Raw genomic sequence first — 21,083 nt, 5'->3', positions numbered from 1 at the left:
CTAGATGGGGAAAGGAAGATCAACAGTTTGGCATGACCTACTGGCTGGCAGAGCATTGGCCACTCCCTTTGTGCCACTGCAGGACTCATGCTGAGAGAGAACTGCCTGGATCACAAGCAGGGTAGGAAGAGTCTTGAAGCCATACACTTCTGTCTGGGTTTAGGCTGCCAGTCCCACTTTCCCTGTGACACAAGCAGACAATTACTTAATGTGAATGAGAAACATTCAGAAATTATTTTACTATTGAGATTCCATCATAGGACTGAGTGACCACAGGTGATGTATTGTACCCGGATAGGACATGTTTGGCTAAAGGTTTCAGTATAAACTTATTTTGTGCAGCAGTAGTCTGTGGTTGTGATGGTCTAAGAGTGTGAGTAGCACATGTTTGTATGGAAAATAATATTTTTTTTATTTGTCCAACAGCATTGGAAACATACTACCTTTGGGGCACCAAGCCCTTCTGAAAGGTACCCTTGAAGTAAGAGAGATGTGTCCAGCAGATTTTCTGTTTTCTTTGAGTTATATTATTTAGTCAGTTAAAAACAATACTGGTTTGTTGTTTGGTTTTGGTTTTTCTTGGTTTTTTTTTTGTTTTGGTTTTTTTTTTGTTTGTTTAGGTTTTTTTTTGTTTCTTTTTGCAAAGAAAGTTGATTTTGTTTGCTTTGGAATTCAATGGGAATTTCAATTCCTACACATGCTGTAGACAACCTCTTATGGTAGAGGAGATACCTGGATTTGGTTCAGAGTTGTTCAATGAATTTAACAGCCAAAGACTCCTCTCTGGAATAGCTGTCATGATTACTGTCAGTACAAGGAATGTTTTAACGGTATAAGGAGGCAACACAGAGGTTGTGGAATGCCACAAGAGCAACCGATGGGGCACCCGGCTGCATGAAGGTGGCTTTTGATAAGCTTTGCTTGTTCCTTTGATGGGGGAAATGCAAAGGCACATTGCATCTTCATCTCCTCCCTCATTTCTGAAAGGCCTTTAGTATTAGGTTGATATAGCTGAGAATTGAGTCCATTTCTTCTGTGTTTACAAGAAAAGCTGAATCAGCCTTTTCAGTTGATATGTTCAGAATGAGCCTCATTTCTTATGTACATTTCTTGGAGCAGTTTGTATTGTGTATACATAAGGAGAATAGATTGTTTTACGGTTTTGTAATTAAAACACAGCTGAAAATCATTGATCTGAAAAAGAATAGCACAGAGAAAAAAAAGCATTGGTTATGGTTTCAAGTAGAAGCTGAGAATAAAGCACAATCTATACTGTGCTGTGGGGCTGCCGCATTCCTAGCGACTATTTATAAATACACTACCTGTTGGTCACTGCTGCATGCTGCAGAGGGCTTGAAGGAAGGAAAGGAAAATCTGGACTTAACATCAGCAAAAAAAAAAGTTCATTTGAAATGCCTTTACAAGGAAATGCTAATGTTCCCATGTATGTAACCTGGAGAGAACAAGAAAGTAACAGCACAATGACATAGACTTGAACTTGATGAATTAGTTGATTTTCTGATTCTCTCATTTCTATGATTCATTTTAAGAAGTCTTTTCAAGCTTGTGTAGTTGTGAAATAAATAGAACAAATTGGAAATATGGAAACTAAAGAAATAATGATCTGCTTATCATGTTAATACTACTGCTGTCAGCAGAAGTAACATTTATTTAACAATTCTTCTGCATTAATAAGAATGTAAGTATAATAAAATATAGCCCATCTTTCAAATAACTTGATCCTATGTCAGCACCTCTCCTAAGTCATCCTTCATTCAGAGAAAGACTTATACATAGCAGGAGAAGTGTCACTGGAAATATTTATGTGAACAGTACTCGAGAAGCAGCTTGCTTGCTATGTGGATTTAAATTTAAGATCTTAAAATTCTATGGTTTCTTAATATTTGAAGAAGGTTGAAACTTGCCAAAGCGCAGTGCCCCTTCAATATATCCAAAGGCAGGAAAGTTGATGACAGTTTTATTTTATGTTGGTCTTGTACTGATATATGTCAAGAGGTCTGTATTTCCTTCTGAAACCTGTGGCCTACCATCTCTACGTAGGTTGTACCTAGCAAAAAATAAACATTTTTCACTTCATGTGACCCTCCAGCAGTGCGATAAGTGACCGCTAACCAGTTGCATAGTCCGTTAAAGTGCAGTGATTCATAAAGGACTTTGAATTGTCCTTTTAAGTTTACCTGCTTGTATTTCCATTTAGTCTTGTCTGTCTTAAGCATATTTCTGTAGTACCCTCTGACTAACATACAAGGGCTTAGGCATGAGTATGAGAGTTCTTCTGGCTGCTAGCTTTGCGCTAACTGTGCTTGCTGTACCCGCAGCCTTTCTTTAAGGGCAGTGCAGCAGCTGTTTGAGTACAGAATCTGAATGACATCTCTGTGTCAGCATCTTTTCCTGTGGTATTGCCATCACAAGGATTCTTGATGGACTCAGAGGTCGCTCGCTTTGACAATAACTCTAAGGCCCTTCAAATAGCCCTTTTCTGCGTGATTCCCTCCAGTGTCAGCGAGTAAATAGTATCTCATATGGATGAGGGAAGGATAATGGGCAAATCTTAAGTTGTCTTCCAGCAGCAGGTGTAATGCCGTGTCCCCTTATGAGTCACCAACCCTGAACATCCCAGCACCGTGCAGATGAGTAATAGTTTCTGTCAGCTGCACAAGTTAGTGAAGTAGTTGCTAGGGTTATGCTTCACATACATTGCTGCTCAGGATGAAACTAACTGGCTGCCTTCATCTTTTCTTTGATTTCTGTTCAAAGCCCTTGTGTCTGTTCCATTAAGGACAGGAAGCACAGAGATTGCAAAGGAGACACTTCCACAGTTTCAGCCAGGCTAAACAACGTTTTAAGGGGTTTAGTCGTAAGCACAAGTATATCACTCTCGTGAAAACCCTCACTTGCTCTATTACAAAAGCATAAATCTGTTGCTGATTATGTGGATTCTGTTTAAAGGAAGGAATTAAATAGTTTTATGTTACAGTGGGATGCCAGGGACATTTGTACTGCAGGTCCTCATTTTTAAATGGTTTAAAAAAATGTTTCATTAGTGAGTGTAGAACTTCTTATATTGCTGTAGGGAATTCACTGATCAGGAAAACATTCCAAAATATCATAAAGGGAAATTAGACTTGCAGGAGATTATGCAAATGAAGCTGTTTTCTTACAGAGGGAGAGGGATCTTTAAATCTTCTTTTGTTTAGATTTTGTATGTTTGCCTACATGAAACAAATTGGGGAAATCAGAATTTTTTTATTTCTATTTAAATACTAGTGCTATTTAGTATTTTGTAATTACTTCTCTGTTACTATGCTTAGGAATTGAACATTAAGTGGAAATTTTACTTATGATACTTCCTAAGGTGCCTCTGAACATAAAAGTCAGTATCTTATATTTTGTAGTTATTTATGACTGCCTTACACATTTGTACATCTTTCAAATATTCTAATTGAATAAACCTTGTAAAGAATCAATAAAACCAGTTACATACAATAGAATTGCAAAAATATAGCCTTTTTGAATAACAAATGTATTTATTGTAATGTCACATTTTTATTTCCAGGGATTTTAATGGAAGTATTTTTAGAGCAGGAGCAGAAATGTTTTGTTCCTCCTGTATCTCAACATATATCATTTTTCATTAATACTAATTGCTTTTGATGCATGCAGCAGAACATGAACAGTATGAATGCTATATCTCCCCTGATTACTTTTAAAAAGCATATATCGTTTTAATTACCAGGTAAGAGTTCAGGTCTTGACCAGTGCCATCAGGTGAAGATAATGTTATTTCTACTTCAGAAAACAAAATTGAAAGGACCCAAATTTTTCAGAAATTTGATGGAATGTGTAATCTTCCATCTTTAAGCTCACTGGTGCAAAACTGTATCAATAGGTCAATGTATCAGTAGTAAAAAGCTTTGCCTTACTGGTAATCTCTGAAACTAATTTGAGGTCTCAGTCTTGTTCACAAAGTGTGCATCAGAAGGAGAGAAAAATAAGAAAAGGAATTTGGAATTGACATTCAGTAGAATAGTTGAGGAATGTGTCTGCCGTGGTGATATCATTACTCCAGCCTGTCCAGAGCACTATTGGCATGCATCAAAGGAGCGTGAAAGGAGAGCTTGCAGTGCTACCTTCAAATTATGTGTCTGCTTTGTCCATCACTGGACAGTTATATTTTCTGTTATTTACAACAGAGTACTAAATAAATAAGTGACTGAAATATGAGAAACAGAAAAGGAAGCATATTGGACTTTATAGGAAGTATGAGCACTGAGGTAGGTATGTGCTTCCGTAGGGCTGCCTGAGTTTATGGGATCAGTTAACTGCTGGGCATCATCTCCGAGATGCACAGGAAGCAGGGCATATGGGAAGGCCGTTGGCTACAGCAGCTAAGAGATGATGCTGAGCTTCTTGTTTCATTATTATTTGAGTCAAGCCAAATCAATGTGGATAATTCAGCAGATGAAAATGTCAATAAGAACCCAAGCCTGAAACTCATTTAGACTGATATAAACTAAAAGAGTATCCTCATTAAAATCTATTTATTTATTACTTTTTCCGATATCTATACATCTATTGTGTATATGTTATACCAAGTGTGTGTAATACATAAAATTAGCTACATTACATATTTAAACAATACTATTCAAAATGAAATCATGTCAAAGAAAAACACACAGGCGATTATAATTGTACATATATTAAAATATCTCTTTGCTTCAGAGCAGTACATTTAAATAGATTCCAGTTTTAAGAATGTATGTAGTGTCAGTTCTTAAAGCATTCGTTTGCTATTATGAGCCTGTAATGCTCCTGTATTATTATTCACAGTGTCATTCCAATATCGAGAAGTCAAAACTTGCAAGAAATTACTGCATGTCTAGAATTGCAGTGTCTCCACATGCAGTAACTAGGACAGAAGATAAAATGAAAGTACTTTATAAAGTTTGCCTAGAAAATAGAAAGTGATCATTTATACTCTTTCTATATACATGAATTATAAATGGTTAACTGCTTTTGAATAAATCTTTCATAAATGTTTAATTGAGGGTCACTGGGTTGATTTTAATTATAACTTATAAACATCTGTGGCATGCTTCATTTATAATCTAATTTGTAGATATGTACATAGATCTCTCTGCTTTAGAAACACACACAACTAGAGAAGGAAAAAATGTTTTTAACTACTTTTTGCTAATAGCATTTCAACTACTGTACACTGGTACCAGTTTGTAGCATTTCCATTCAAATCCTGATGAAGCAATGCATTCATGATGTCCTACATGGAACAGCTCAGAGGCATTTTTATCCAGTGCCCAGACCTTGGCATATATTGGTGAACAAGGCATTCATTTAAAAAGAAGATTTTTGAAACAAACTGTAAGACTACATTGAATTACATTAAATTATTCACGATATAACTTGTTTCCTGTACGCAGGAATCGTATTATTTTGAAGTAGCAGGAAGCATCTCTATGTAGAGCTCGAGTAGTATACTCAGTAGATTCCACAACTGATATGCCAGCAGAACAATATTGATTTATTTTCTGCACGTGAATATCTGAAGACCCCTGTGAAATGAGGGTAACTAGGTCATTTTGCAAGTGGGATGCAGCTGAATGATATTATGAACTACTGCTCGTAATTCCATCTTAATGTAGATGAAATTTTATTAACCAGGGAAAGTCTTAAGAATTTAGAAAATATATATATTGAAGAAATCACACGCATAATAGCATTAGAGCTTAATTTATTTGAAAACATCACACTCTGAGCACTGTGCAAAAGGCTGGGGTATTAGCACCTGCATCTCTGTACTTTTGGTAACACAACCGATTTGTAACCAGTTGTGTAGTTTTAAAAATCAATGCTTGCGTGAATATACATGATTGAAAAATAAACTTTATTGGTGTTCTGTGTCATTACAGTAACTGGGAAACTTGTAGAATATGCTGCCTTTTATTTGCTTTAGCAAATTATCCATTTGATTTAATTCTTAGTTGCACTAAATCAGCATACATATTCAGTGCAAAGACCATCATTATCAGATCTGGTTGTTATAGGCATGGAAAGTACAATATGCTTAACAGAACGCGGCTGGGATTAGTATCAATGGGTTGTTTTGTAAGTGGCATTCAAGTGAATGAAATTACAAAGTGTTCTCTCTAAAGTAGTATATTTGAATAAAAAGCTGAGGGAATTCCCTGAACAAAAGAGTTTGCAGCTATCTAATGCGCGTTTCTGGTAATGTAATAAGAATCCAGAATAACTTCATTTGACACTGGTGCGTTTCATTGGAATACCTGTCTTGTCTTAGACTTTCAAGATCTGTCATGAATGTATGATTTAAGCTATGATTTTTCAAATTTGACATGTAGATACAAATCATTGTGGCTCACTTATAACAATCATAGGTATTTTGCTGTAGATAAACAGACATAATTATTGTTTAAAGATCTCAAAGTTGGTAAGTTTTGGAGGGGTTTTTGTTGAGCAGGTGTTAAATTTGAAGGGTTTTTGAAAGTTACTGGTCTTGTCAAAAGTCAAGGAATTTACAGCATAGCTGTAGTGGGGATTCTCTGGTCCTCTTCCCTTGAGCCTATATAAATATCGTGTGTAATAATATACTGATGATCTCATCCAATTGTGAAGTGTATGATAGCGTCAGAGAAAGATATTAGCAGACGTCTCGGATATAAAAACTATGACTCAGTACTGACCTTGACTTTGTTGACTAGCAGGGAGATTTACAACTCACATCCATAGAAAGTATGATTTCGTATAAGTTAGTGGAAAAAAACCCCCAAATTAATAAATCACAGAAGCACAAGGATTATAAAGTAAAATATTTTTTACTTGTTTTTTCTAACTGAAATTTTGCGTGGAAGAAACCCACTCAAACTCAAAGGTTCTGTCCTAGAAGGTTGATATCTTTTGAAATTGCCATTATTCAATATACTTTGCACCAGGGCTCCACTCAAAATTATCAAAGAACTGAGGCAGGGAGGGAGCTTTATGCATGTATTTGACAAATTGTGTTTACAGATTGCCTTTAAACTTGGTGGTATATTGCTATTGACATTTTTAACACTGGAAATTGTGAGGGCAAAAGTCAACAGGGAACCCAAGACAGGGCCACTTCTGTCTGCTCCCAAGTCTCATTTGCTTTTCCACTTACTTTTAATAGGGAAAGAAGGTGGGTAGAATGAACATTCATCTGTTATGGTTCCATTCAGTGCATCCTTTACACAAGCCAGACCCACCTTCTCCCCAAGGGACAGTATTTCACTGAGGTCCAGAATTTGAAAAGTAAAAAGGAAATTAAAAGCTCAGCTGTTATTCTTATATCCGTGATATATGCCACTGAATAGAATAGGACTGAACTACTAGTAGGTATTTCATATCCTTGCCTACAAAAATTGTCCTAACTGGAATCAGATGTTTGTTTTGGGAGAGAAAATGATCATCTGCTTTGCGCAAGAATGGGTACAGAGGTGACTGAACTAGTTGGCTGTACAACCCTATGCCCATTTCTGGTGACCTTCAGCCCAGAAAGTGGTTTATAAGTCTACCTTCCTACAGTTTAGGACTCAGACAGGCATATGTAGCACCACCATATGGGAAAACAGGAAAAAAATAGTCAAAATGAATGCCCAAAGACAGATACAGCTTCATCCATTTGCTCTCCAAGCTGCCCCACACTTGAGCCCTCTTCACGCCGAAGACCATGTTTCCAGGTTCGTATGAAGTTCTCTGCAAGATGAGAAGCTCAGCTTCAACACCAGGGAGCAATGACAGTTATGGAAGAAGAGCTTGACAGCACTCTTCAGATATGGTTTATAGCTTTATTTAGATCTCTGCTAGCCAGCTTGGAGAATGAAGGAACCAACCCACTTTTGTCTTCAACTAGTCAAGACATGATGGAGAGACGTTAAGGAAAGAGCTGAGTGAATTAGGAAGTGTTAGTAGTTGAAATAGTTCACTGCAAGCCGTATGGCCCTCTTGAATTTTAAGTGCATTCAATTTGAGAGCTGTGTAAAAGAACTTGGTGGAAGTGTGTTGCCATTTAAAAGATGTTTCTGGGTCTTTCTTTTGGGCACAATATAGCACTGGCTGTTGCTTGTTTTCTTTAGGACTAAGAAATAATATATGCATATATATAAATATACTTAAATAAGCCTGTGACTTAATGACACTATATTTGCACACAGCACTGCAAATCTTTATGATCTCTAAGTATCCAGTTGCTGACAGTGATATATCATTAAGCTGTTCTGTGCTTAATTATTAATTTTACATTAAGAAGTTCCACAGTCAATATTTAGATGTTTTATGGCATACAGAGCCTATTCCATACCCGTATTTTCTCTGCAGGGACGTAATGTAGCCCTTTCAACACTAAATCAATTGCACGCAAAGTTAAAATAACTTGATTTGTTGCTTAAGGTCCTTTCCTAACCTGATGCATCAATTCTGAGGGAGTAAGAGCAGTGGTACCATGGCCTGCTGTTAATCCTTGCAAACCTCTGCTTTTCAAGGGTTGAGTGTCGGTGCAGACCGTAAAGCTGTCCCGCACAGCACTGGGGCAGCTTGCTAATACACTTCCTACAAGCATCTTTTATTTTCAGCAATAAGTAGTCGTGAAGTGGAAAAGAGAATCTTTTAGAGTGCATCATACTAGAATGAAAGTATGGGAGAATAATTTTATTTTAACCCTGTTTTCCACATCTGTAGTGATGGGCAAAATTAATAGGAGTAGTGTCACCTATTTTAAGCGCATAGGAGTTTGGTATCTTTTCTGAGTTAGATTTCCTCCAGAATTAATCACTTCTAAAGATGCTTCATCTCACCTTTCTTAATATTTTAGCTTAGAATGGGATGAACTGCATCCAAAATTGACAGTCTCTCTCCAGTGACTCTTAAGAAACTTAAAAGATGAGATATCTGAGCCCAGAATGGTTTTAACTGAGTGAAATCAATCACACTGTCTAACCCCAAACTTGCTGAACTTAGTGACTTAATTAATAATTTAATTCAGGAAAGAATATCAAGGCCCCTTCTGAAAACATATACCACACACTTCAGACAGTATTCTTGTTACATACGTGGATAGAGTTTTTAAACCCGTGATTTAGAAGATAATTTCAAATACTTTGCTTTAAAATCAAAAAGCGTACTCTTTCAGCATCTGAATCATTTATTAAATTCAGCTATCAGTGGCTTTAAAATACAATTTAATCAAAACCAGGATTTTGAGTAGGACTGTGAAGATTTCTGTATGCAGATATTTCAGTCTCAAGATGGGGAACTGGCTGAAACACATTCCATCTTCTATTAATCTAAAATGCTATTACAGAATGGGTTGTTACAATGGCCTTGATTTAAAGGCTGACCAATTCAAAGTGTAGGTTTCCAGAGTAACTGTGTTTATCCTTCCTCACTGAGGATTCCTTTGCTGTGGGAAACTATTGAACTTGGTTCAGAAGGATTTATCTTTTTTAAGGGAAAGGATATATTTCCAAGGTATGCCTTACGATCCTCTATAAGGTTTTGTTCAATACTGAGTTTGAGACATTACAATCAAATATTCCGCTTCTGTTTCTAGTTTTAACAGGAATTACTGCATCGTTAATAGGATTTATCTAGAAAAGTGCAATGGACTTAATACAATTCTCTGGATGAAGAACAGGGAGCAATTGCCTAATTCATTTACTGGGTCTAGCAGTGAAGAAGTTCATTATGAAATATTGTCTGGACAGGATGAATTTTAATAACTTCAATGGAACAGACACTGGGAGACCAACCGAGTAATTTATCCAGTAGTTCATCTGCAGGAGAGGAGAAAGAAAAACAAAACTCACTTAGAAGATCCTCTATTAAGATGGAAACACTTATCCCTCAGATAAAAACTTCCAGATGTTTAATAGATCAAATGGCTAGGACTTGGCTATGAAATCAATACAAAGATGAAATGATACATTAGAATAAGTGTGTGCTCTGCTTCCTACAGATGAAGCTAGAAACTATGTAAGAAGATTTACCTGCTCGTTATGAGATCTGATTCTTCTTTCATTAGCACTGCTTTTGTAATATTGAAGCACCCTTGGCTTATGTGGCTTAATTTTGGATTGATACAGATGGTGAGAATCACAGCAACAGAATCATGGGTAACAAGGATGGGTGTTTCAATTATATCCCCACTTTAACATGAGATTAATGCACAACCAGTTCATATTAGTTAAAGAGGCAAAGAATAAGTATGAGGACTTCTAAGGTGGAGTTACTGATGGAGACTGCGTTGGTGTATTGTTGTTAACCTATATCCATGTGAAAAAAAAAATTATAAGTTGCTGGCAGCAAGAAGGAAAAGGATCTAATATAGAAGAGGCACAAAAAAGGTACAGGTCATCCTTTTGCTTTTCTTTTTTGTTTCATATATACTGAAGAGAGAAATTAGGAAAGTTAAAAAAGGAATAAAGGCGATGCAATGCTGTCTATACTTAATACAGACCTTCAAGGTCATTCCTATATTCTATAGCCTCACCTAATATAAATCTTTGCTTTAGTAGTGCTGGGCTGATTTAGATCAACAGAAATTCTGGCCCACTGTCTCAAAAAGCATTTCCAATTAGGGAAGATTGACCTTGCACTAAGATATTTTATTAAAATGTAATATTATTGCTTTTTAATCAGCAAGGATGCCAGTGTACCTTACTTGGACAAAGCAGAATAGTCTAAAGTGATTTCTGTAAAGTAATGACGTGTTTTTGATTAAAGTTGACTGTGACAGGGGAGTGTAATTGCTGCTTTTCTTAGAAGATATTTTTAAGAAGCCAGTCAATTCCTTTACAAAAGTAGGTAACTTAGAGTGAGATCTTCCATCTATGAAGTGTGGCCCTCATCAAGACACTATTGAAATATGTGAAATTTTTCTTAGAAAAATTTCTCCATTTTGTTCTTGAACAAGTCCTCATGCAGAGCATGCAGCTTGTGTTTCCTATTGCCCATTCCACCATTCCACACAGACTGTATTTTTACGGTGCACTGTCAATACATTACATTGCTTTTTTTTTTTTTTTTTTTTTTTTTCATTTTGAAATAATTTGTTGTTGGAATGAAAGGAAAATATTATTCTCCTTTCCTTTTCATTCTCTAAGTGTTACTAGATTTTAGTATGCTACTGATATAGAACCTACATTTGGCACTGATGTCTCTCATTTCCATGAATTTTATTTAACTAGTTTCACTCTGGCCTTACAGACAGTCCTAGCTTAAAAAGAAAATATGAGTGACAAACATCTGTGTCAAACTTGTTATTGATATTGGATTTCTTTCTTTTTTTAAAAAAAAAAAAAAATTAAAAGAGAGAGAATAGCAGTCTGAAGTGTTGATTCCTTCTCAGCTAAGGTATGCCCTCACAGTCCAGGGTCTCCAGTAGTCGATATTGGTGGACCTATCAAAACACACTGTAGCTTCCTCTTTACCCGTGCACCCAAGTTTCCTTTCCAGAGAACACTGGTGCCGTGCAGGGGTTGTGGGCTGGAATATGGCTAGGATATTTACCTGGACCTCCAAGAGCTGGTAAGTGCCACTAGGTCTCCAAATTCAGAGGCTTTCATGGCTTGATGGATAGCTGGATGTGAACTAGTTTCCCAGGGATTAACTGGGTTTTGTTTAATAAAGGCTAAGAGAAGAGTCTATATGTGTTGCTGTTCCTGTAAATATTCAGAATACTAACTCTTCTCGACAGGGCTGGATGGAGACAAGGTGAAAGTGGCTTTGAAGTGAAAGATGGCTGGTTCTCTCCCAGAAGTTCAGAATGCAAATAATTGACAATCCTTTTTTACTAACCTAAGCGAAGTCCTTGAAGCATCTATTTTCTTTTCTTCATTTATCTTGATTAAGAATGCCTCCCTGCTTAGAGGCTAGGAGAAACTGGATATTAACTTCTTTTTTGGGAGAAAGTTAAATGATTAATCTAATTTTGTCTGGTTTATTTTCTGTCTTGAGGTTTATGGGAAGCTTTCTACCACATTCAAAAGGTAATTTCTCATGGGTATTTCTGGATATGAAATTTAAATCAGGCTTTATATATTTATATTACTTTAAAAATTGCTATCTATTAGCAATTTGCGTTGCTCTGGCTAGGGCTATACCACCCAGAGAAACAGGGAAGAGTAGAAGAATGGGTAACTATTTAAGAAAAGGTAGAGAAAAGCTGAAAGAAAACATTTGGATTATAAAACAGATAAGTGCAGAACATATATTTTTAGTAAGCTCTTTGCTTGGCTGTTCTTGACTATAAAGTTTGCATCTGCATTTAAACAGCTTGTATATGTCTGAAATCAAATTTGAATGATTGCAAGCAATTCCTATTTTACATGGGAACTGGGAAAACAGCATGGTGAATCATGTGAGTTGTAAGCATCTCTGACAAAATGTTTCATCTGTCAGACAATTCAGATCAAAGGGCTGAGCAAATGAGCAAGGCACTCTAGGCAAGAGGTGTTGAGTCTCAGACTCTTTACATCTGGTGGTTTTATAAAAGGTGAGGAAAGAGCTTAGCATCCTCCCTCTCCACTGGTCCAGTGATGGTCTGGAGTTTAGCCTGGCTATTTTAGATATTGACCTGTCTCCTCTTAGGGTCTGAGTTAACTTTCTGGCAGTTGTTTGCCAAATGCACTTGTCATGGTGATAAGTTACATAGGGATTGTGGAAATTTCTCCATTTGAGGCTCTCAGAAAAGAAGCCAGTATTCTTCTCTATCTTCTCTATCTGCATTGTTATTAGGGGGTGAATTTAATGATGTTTTAGTGTCTCATCTAGTCTTTATTTCCTGTGATTTTTCTGATTGACTTCTAGCGCTAGCCAAACTCCAGAGAGAATGTGGGTCCTCTGTTTTCTGAGTGCTTAGGGCTGAATCTTACTCTTTGTATGTTAAATAGCCATTCTTTCACACATAAATCACTATTCTGTCGTATTCACCTGCTGTGAGATGTTCAATGCATATAATCATTTACATTAAACCATTTACTTCAAGAGAATGTGTTATATTGCTTTATGAATTATGTTATCTGACATAGAAGATTATGTTATGAATTGGCAGTTAGAATATTAGAATAGTGGGACTTTTTATAGCTTATGGTCATGATCCAAGAAGTAATTCATGCCTTTTCTTAATAGACGTTACTGATCAAAAGGGAAGCAGACATAAGAGCGCGACATTTTTACTACAGATACAGAACTTAGGCAGAATCCCAGTTAAGAAAAAATCTTTGGTGGTTTGCTTAAATCTGCAGCCTGTTGAGATGTGGAGTATATATCTTCAGCATACATATGCTACCACAAAATCCCATACCCTGGTATGTACTGGTGACATATGCATGATTTGGGAATCCTCAGTGGGGCTAACAATTTTCAGTGTTTTCATCCAACAATTTTACCCTAAAGAAAGAAACATTCATAGCACTAAAGACAATGCATGATATAACAAAGTAGCTTCCATGTCACATAATTTCAACTAATGCAAATTAGTTTACTGACATTTCATATACCAGTGTCTTTCCTGGAGCAGCAGATCCCTGAAAGATCTTAACATTCTTTTCAGTGACGCTACCCTATAGTATGGCTAGGGACGGTACTGTGTATAACTCATTCTCAAAAAAATCCCAATAATGAATAATTTATTCTACCAAAACAGCTGTGTTACGCAAAAAAAAAAAAGGGTAAATACTAGGATTGCTAAAGGTTGACCTGCCCATACATCTTTACTGTTTTGCTGTAATGTTCAACTAGGAAGGTCCCATTGTTTCCTACTCAATTTATACTCTTTCTGACTGCACTCTCTCACTATAGATAGTAGTAATTCTTAGCAGCTCTTCATCTCAATGTTACTGAATTTTTTGTGTATCAACAGAAGTTTGTTTATTTTTCGTTCCACAATTCATAGTTCAATAGTGCACCTCTCCACCTCTGCTGACTGCATATGCTGGCGTGCCCAGTGCACTGATCAGTGATGCCATCTAAACTATAGTTTAAAAAGTATACACATGTCCTGAATTTGCCAGACGTCAAAACAGACAATGTGAAAAAGTCCTGCACGGTAGAAAATTATTACCCTATGCAAATATAAGATATGCTAAAAGACTGAACTCATTGGTTGTTACTAAATGTCTTCTCTATTGAGCAAGACCTTCAAGTTTTTAATAACACGTGTAAGTTAATAACTGTAGTTGCAATTCAAATGCACTTGATTGGAGCTGTAAAAGACCTTTCTTCTTTTATTTGTTTTGTTTCCCTGGGGCTTGTTGTTGTTAAATTACATATTTGACTGTCATTTTGTACTTAATTATGATGAGTATAGCAGTCAGGAGGCTGTCCTCCTTTGTTCCGTTTTGTGAAAGTTGGTGTCTTCCTATAGCAATAAATATTATGTACTCTAGAGATATAGGTAACCCTCATGATCTTTTTTTCATCCTATTTTTTTTGTCCTCTGTTCTCCTTCTTGGGTTAAAATAACTTTATTTTTTGAAAGTATATCATTGTGCAATTGATGATTGTCAGTGTATGGAGGTACATCTGAACTTGTGAAGAAGATAGAAATAAAACTCAGCAGTCCAGTAACATTAATTGGGAAAGCAGACCCTTCCCTTTCTGTAGCACATGTAGAAAACGTTTAACATAGCATGCGGCGAAGACTCACAAAAAGCATGAAAATAACATGAGAGAGCACCAGTGTAAAGTTTTTGAGCACTGTAGCTCTCATAAATTTAAAACTATTCAGTCCTTAAACTGGATAATATTTTCATGTTAGTATTCAAATTCAGAGTCTTAAGGCTATAGGCTTAAGAGAGTTGTTCACATTTAATCAAGCTAGAACTCACTTCCACTATATGCGAGCTTTTTTTCTAAAACTGGCAGCTGAATATAATAAATAAGTGAAAGGGATAGGGGGTTAGTGATAATCTCATCCATCAGCTGAACTCTTCCTGATGTTCTCTTGACAACTTGACAGAAAAAAAAAAGGCACCAAAAAGGGGGGGGAAAAAAAAGGAAGAAAGAAGAAAATAAAGATTATTAAGAGGTAAATAACAAAATGCCAAAGACCCTTTTCCCAAGAAACCATCTGCTCCCATCACCACAAAAGTCTGCAAGCATTGTCTTTTACTACCTAATGCCAAAGGGGAATTTTTTTGCCAATATTTCCGAGCCAACTTACAGGCCAAATGAGCAATCAACAGATTGATAGCAGCAGCCTCTGGAGCAATGGGGCTAGTGGGATATACGTCTGATCGATGAGGAGCTCTGGGATGCGCAAGTTAGAGGGTTTGAGTGATTATGGTAATAGGGAAAATGCCCAGAAGGTGAGACAAGTAAAGCATGAATATTGAAGTGAGCCAGGCATAACTATACCTTTACTGGGAAAGGCTGCCTCAATGAGTATCCGCACATCAGCAGCAGAAGTATAAAGTTGCTGATCTTGCAGATGTTTCTTCCTCAGCTTGATAAGTTAATATATATTGTTTAACATGATAATGTAGCAAGCTGTTGTTTTGTGGTTTGAAAGCCAGCCAGCTGCATTTGATTGATGCCAGGAATGGAAGTATTTATAAAATGACACTGAATTAGAAGTAGTCAGTTTATGGGTCTGGGGAAATGAATCTTTTATGAAGAATAAAACTTTATGATGGAGTAAAGCGTGCATCTTGAATTAAACTCTTTTGGATGGATGTATGCTGTAAAGCCTTTTAAAATAAAAATTTATGTCACTATATTTTTAGGAAGGAGATCTCTATAAACATCATCTTTTGTGGGGGTCCAATCCCAAATGTATGGTCATCTGTGTTCCTTCTGTGAACACCTCAACTAGGATAGGAAAGTTGTTCCCTGGAAATATAGCTATCAGACTTCTCTAAAAGGTTCCTGTAATGTATTTTAGCTGCTAAGTGAAAGCTGTTGTGATTTTTGAGGCACCAAGCACAAATATTAGCTTGTTCTAGCTTTTTATATATGTGGATATTTGGTTTTTTAAATATTTTTTTTTAATGGAACAGAACATGGAGTAGGTACCACTGTGCCTTTGAAATGAATGGGCAGCATTGAACTCTGATTCATTTGCAAACCTGCTTGTCAGATCATAAAGAATATGTTTCTGAGGACAAGCCGTTCTCAGCATGGCTGCAGAAGCCTAGCACCAACTCTCAGCTCAGTGCAAGGGTTTTGGTTTTGTTTTTTTTTTTTTTTTTTTTTCTTCACCCGCAGTATTCAGCAGCTCCCCTGGTTGTAGTGATGTGAGCATAGAGGTGATGGCTAAAGAGGTGTAGTTTTCTGTACTGATGTTCATAAATAGAAAACAGGTACAACCTTATATAGGCTGTACTAATGCAAAATGACATCTAAAGACAACCCCAAAGTTTATGTGCGTTTTTATATCTGTTATATGAACTTGTGAAACTAGACTAACTTTTACTTAAATATAAATGCCACTTTGATGGTAGCTAGAAACCACTACCTTAAAATTTTTGAAAGGTGCAACATAGGAAAGAAAATGAATCTAATTCTCTACAGCTTTCCTCCTGGAGCTAGCATCTCTATGCAAAATGAATGTAAAATTCTGCTTTTCTGAGTTGCTGGAATTTTTTAATCTGTATAAACCAAAGGCATGATTGCGTGGAACAAGATAATGTCCAGTGAGTTGAAAGGTTAAAGAACTGCAGCTGGCAAATCAGATTCAGCCATTGTATTAAGCCAGTTTTATGTCAGAGGAACTAGAGATTTGGGGATTTACATCAGCTCTTAAAATGTGCATGTGCCTTCCACACTGTTATCATCAGAAATATTTCAGTAGGACTGTTTAGGACAACTGTATAAATAGGATTTCTACCTGAGTATATATTTTAACCAGTTTCTAAATCTCTGCTGAGCATCAACTTGTCTAATAGATTAATAATGGTAGCAACTGTATATTCATTTAAAAGGTAGTGTAATGTACTTGAGTATAGCATCTTACTAAATTGCTTTTTTTTTTTTTTTTTTTTAGGAGAGTTGTGTACTGAAACCCATTCAATGTCACTTGTACTTGGCCACTCTCTAAGATCCCTTTAAGATTTGCCTTATTTATATTGCTGAAGTCTTGCGATTTAGGAGATCTTTATGAAACATGTTACTAATATGAATATAAAAAATCTTTTTGAAACATGATAAATATCTAAAAAACAGCAGTGTCTTGTACTTGTGAAAAGAGGGTGAATCTTCATTCTTCAAAACAGCTGCTTTTTTTTCTTTTTTTTTTCTTCTAAAGAAGTTTCAAACAAAGTAGGTGAAAATATCAGGGCTAGGATCATCTTGTCACATTGGAAAACATGGCATAGTATCCAGTGGTAAGCTTCTTTTTGAGCTGTATGACCTTTAATCACTGGTGAATAAAAGCAACGTGCTGTCAGATCTCTGTTATTTTTCTCAAGGGGGTAACTCTACCTGAAGTAGCAATGAAGGAAAGCCTTTGAGAGCTTATATTCAAGGTCACTTCAACAAGAGGCAGTACTTTGTACTCTGGGAAGTACAGCAAAAGAAAAAAAAAGAAGAAACATATCTAAACAAGCCAGTTGTGTGTGTTTAACAGTGAACCAGGCAGTTGTTATGTAAGCCTTTAAATGAAGCTTGGTTTGTTTTTCCTTTTACCACAATATTTCCTTTTTTTTAAATTTTTTTTTATTTAAGTGATCTATGCTTCAAGACCTTCACAAAGTATATAAACTCACTGTTTATCATTGTACATAAATTATATATTTTGGTTCTGCAGGCATTTCCAATGTAATGTCTTAGGCTGCCTTTGTACCAGAAGGTTTTAACTACTGGTAGTTATTTTGCCACAAAAGGCTATGTGGATACTGGGAACAGATCATATGGTCTTACAGGCTTGTTAATAAATGAAAAAGTTGTATTTGAAATGTTTTTCATCATGATACTTTAAAATAATACTTGACTACTGAAAGTCTAGGAGAGGAAAGAAAGTATTAGCCACCACATAAGAGTTAATCTCTGACAAAGAATTGTAACTAACTTTGACATTGTGGTTCATACGTTAGATGATATGGTTTCAGTGCTAAGCTACTTAAACATAAATTGTATAGGTGATGGAATTTGATAATTCAAAATAAAAAATAATAATTGATATATAATTATATAACAACTATGTATTGATATATATCAATATCAAAAATATAATAATAATTGATAATTCAAAATAAAATTTTTTTTAGTTGTGATTTTTGGGCAAAAGAATGGATACCTTCATAGATTACTTGTTTATATAAAAGTTTGCTAATACCTTTTGCGTTAATTTGTTATTTAACTTTGATTCACCATTGAAACTGACTTTTTAGTTATTTGGTAGGATTTTGTTCTTTCTTCAGGTCAATATTACCAGAAATACTTTAATTTTGGTGTGATGATGTATTACTTTTAGATTTAAAAAAAAAAATAATAATGCTTACATTTATACCTATAAATTAACTGATTGAGAAATCGTAATGGTCTAGGGGTGAATATCTCACGGTTCAGCCTAGGTGTCTAATTATCTCTGTTCTTTGGTTCTTAATATACTGTGCAAAGCAAATAAAAGAATGCTATGACAGATATTTGTAGGCTATTTCAGCCTCTGGTATACCTAAGGGAGAGGAAAAGACTTGATCCTGTGATGCAGGAGTATGTGTTCCACTACGATGTAGAGAATTGGCAGCTTCTCATTCCTTCCTTTATTAACTGTGATGCAGAAGAGGAGCGAGGCTTTTCCTCTGTACGTCATTTAAGAATCTGTGCAGTCAGCAGCGTTTACCTTATTGCACTCTATAGCAGAATGGTGTGCTCTAGGATTTTCCATGTGAAAAAAAACCCCTTCATCACTCAAAGGATAGCCTGGCAATAGAGGAGGCGAGGGTTCTATTGAGGATGATACAATAAGCTCATAAAGTTTTACAAATTGAAATTAGACTAATGTGGGCTTTAATCACAACAAAATTTCTTACTGACAGAAATTATAATGTGAAACCAGTTCTGAAACTGTGAGATTTTGAGGTGAAACAGATGCATCCATAGTTCGTTTAGTGAAGTGCAATTAGTATGGATAGCAACAAAGCATACAAATATGGGGAACTTAAGTTAGAGTCATATGTCTGCTGCAAACTGGAAGCACTAGTCTTTTGCTGTCAGCTCAGCAGTGAGTAAAAGTTATACAAATGCCAGTACAAGCTAAATATTAGTTGAAATTACTTAGTAGTCTTGATGAGATAATTATGTATTGTACTCACCTGGTTCTCACATGTGAAGGCAGCGCAATTTTACATGTTCTTGCTAACTGCATTCCGTTGTCCACCTTTCCCTTAGGAACAACTGTGATGAGTATGACAGCGTTTGATGCCGATGACTCCAGCACAGACAATGCTCTTCTGCGGTATGACATCCTCAAACAGACACCTACCAAACCATCTCCAAATATGTTCTATATTGACCCAGAAAAGGGAGATATTGTTACAGTGGTGTCACCTGTACTGCTGGATCGTGAGGTAAGTGAATATTTTCCTATTGCCAGTCTGACATTTTAATGTTTGTACTTGTAATGTTCTTCTGGGATGCAAAAAGAGGTTCGGAGTATCTATGTTTATTATAGATCACTAACATTGTGAGAGCATAAATTGTTAGCAAAGAAGACTTAGGTGTGATCATTTCATGTTCAGAAGATAATAAAGTAGGCCAATTTCTTAAGACAAAGGCTTAGTTGTCAGAATATGAGATCTGGACACCAATACAATGATGACTGTAAACAGTTACTCTATAAATCACCATTTCCTTTGATTACGTAGCCCTGTGTGCTCTTAGGTTCCTGGTCATGACCAAGTTCTTTTCTTGCACGCTCTTTCAAATATGTCCCGATTTACTGAACTTGTCTTCTAAGTTGGTTAGATTCAGGACTGACCAATGTTCTAAATATTCAGCATGTTGCTTCTTGTTTTAACCACGTGAAAATGATGTCCATGCCACTTCCTATTTTAATTGAGTAGTTTTTCTACAGGCTTTTCCAACAGCAGACATTTAATAAATAAACCAGCTGCACATTCCAGGCACATAGTGCAGCAAAACTAAGGTCTGGGCCTGTAGATCTGTCTTTTAAGTTTAGAGAGACTCAAATTCTTTCATATGTGTGTGCCTGGCCACTTAAGATTTATATAATCACTACCTTTTTGCCTCAAGTTTCCCTTCTAAATTCATTGTTTCGGTTCAAAAGCTTTATACTGTTTTCAGTTTAGGTATTTTAATTCCTAATAGGTAACCGTTCCCCAGATTAAACCAATTTACTCAAAATTAGAAAATCAATGGAAGGGAATGAACATGCTTGCTTTTCCTAGTATCTTCCAAAGGTCACTGGTGATTCATGAAATAATGATGCTGTCTCCATACAAGAAGTCTGGCCTCAATCGAACGGGTATTTATGGCTGGGTAGTATATCCTGGAAGCAAGATCTGAATTCTTCATGATTTTTAATAATAGTCGATTCAATACCTTTACTTTGAAGGTGACATGGCAAGCTGCACTCTTGTTGAAACTGCAAAGTAATTTTTGTTGTTGCTGCAAATGCTGTATGTTTTATGAGCCAAAATGTAGGGCTGTGTAAAATTTTAATGCTAAAAGCAAGCATTATCTGCAGTTGAAGTCCAGACTAATATTGCCTTGTCAGGTGAAAGGCTTGGGGGAGAAGTGTGTTTTCTGTTTCTTAGCAAGATGCTCTGTGTTGTGCACTCTGTCATCTTTGTGGGTTCAGCCTCCTCTCCCCCTTCCTGCTTATGTATGTCTTGTGTAGAAATTGGTAACCATGCCTCCTTTTTTAGATCTGTGGAGTTAGTCATTCATGGTCAAAGATGTATAATTTCTATTTTTTAACTGTAATAGCAGCTTTTAGGGACAAGTGACCTAATAATCCTGTTCTGAAAAATTGTTGTTACCAACATAATCTTGATGCTATATAAATAACTCTTATGTGTTTCTGTGCAGCTCATGAAATTGAATTA

The 21,083-nt window shown here is 36.1% G+C and overlaps 1 protein-coding gene across 2 annotated transcripts in view; it reads left to right on the top strand.

The window, feature by feature from the left end:
- The window catches only part of CDH13 (cadherin 13), a 476,767-nt gene that overhangs the window by 305,852 nt on the left and 149,832 nt on the right, over window positions 1-21,083 (top strand). For both annotated transcript variants that reach the window (XM_086757908.1, XM_086757907.1), the window contains exon 7: window positions 19,405-19,583. In XM_086757908.1, coding sequence (XP_086614034.1) covers window positions 19,405-19,583 — 179 coding nt within the window. The remainder of the gene's footprint in view (window positions 1-19,404; window positions 19,584-21,083) is intronic.

The sequence above is a fragment of the Chlamydotis macqueenii genome, chromosome 13 (assembly GCF_036417535.1).
Source record: "Chlamydotis macqueenii isolate bChlMac1 chromosome 13, bChlMac1.mat, whole genome shotgun sequence".
Taxonomy (NCBI): domain Eukaryota; kingdom Metazoa; phylum Chordata; class Aves; order Otidiformes; family Otididae; genus Chlamydotis; species Chlamydotis macqueenii.
This window is presented reverse-complemented; position numbering and strand designations above follow the sequence as displayed.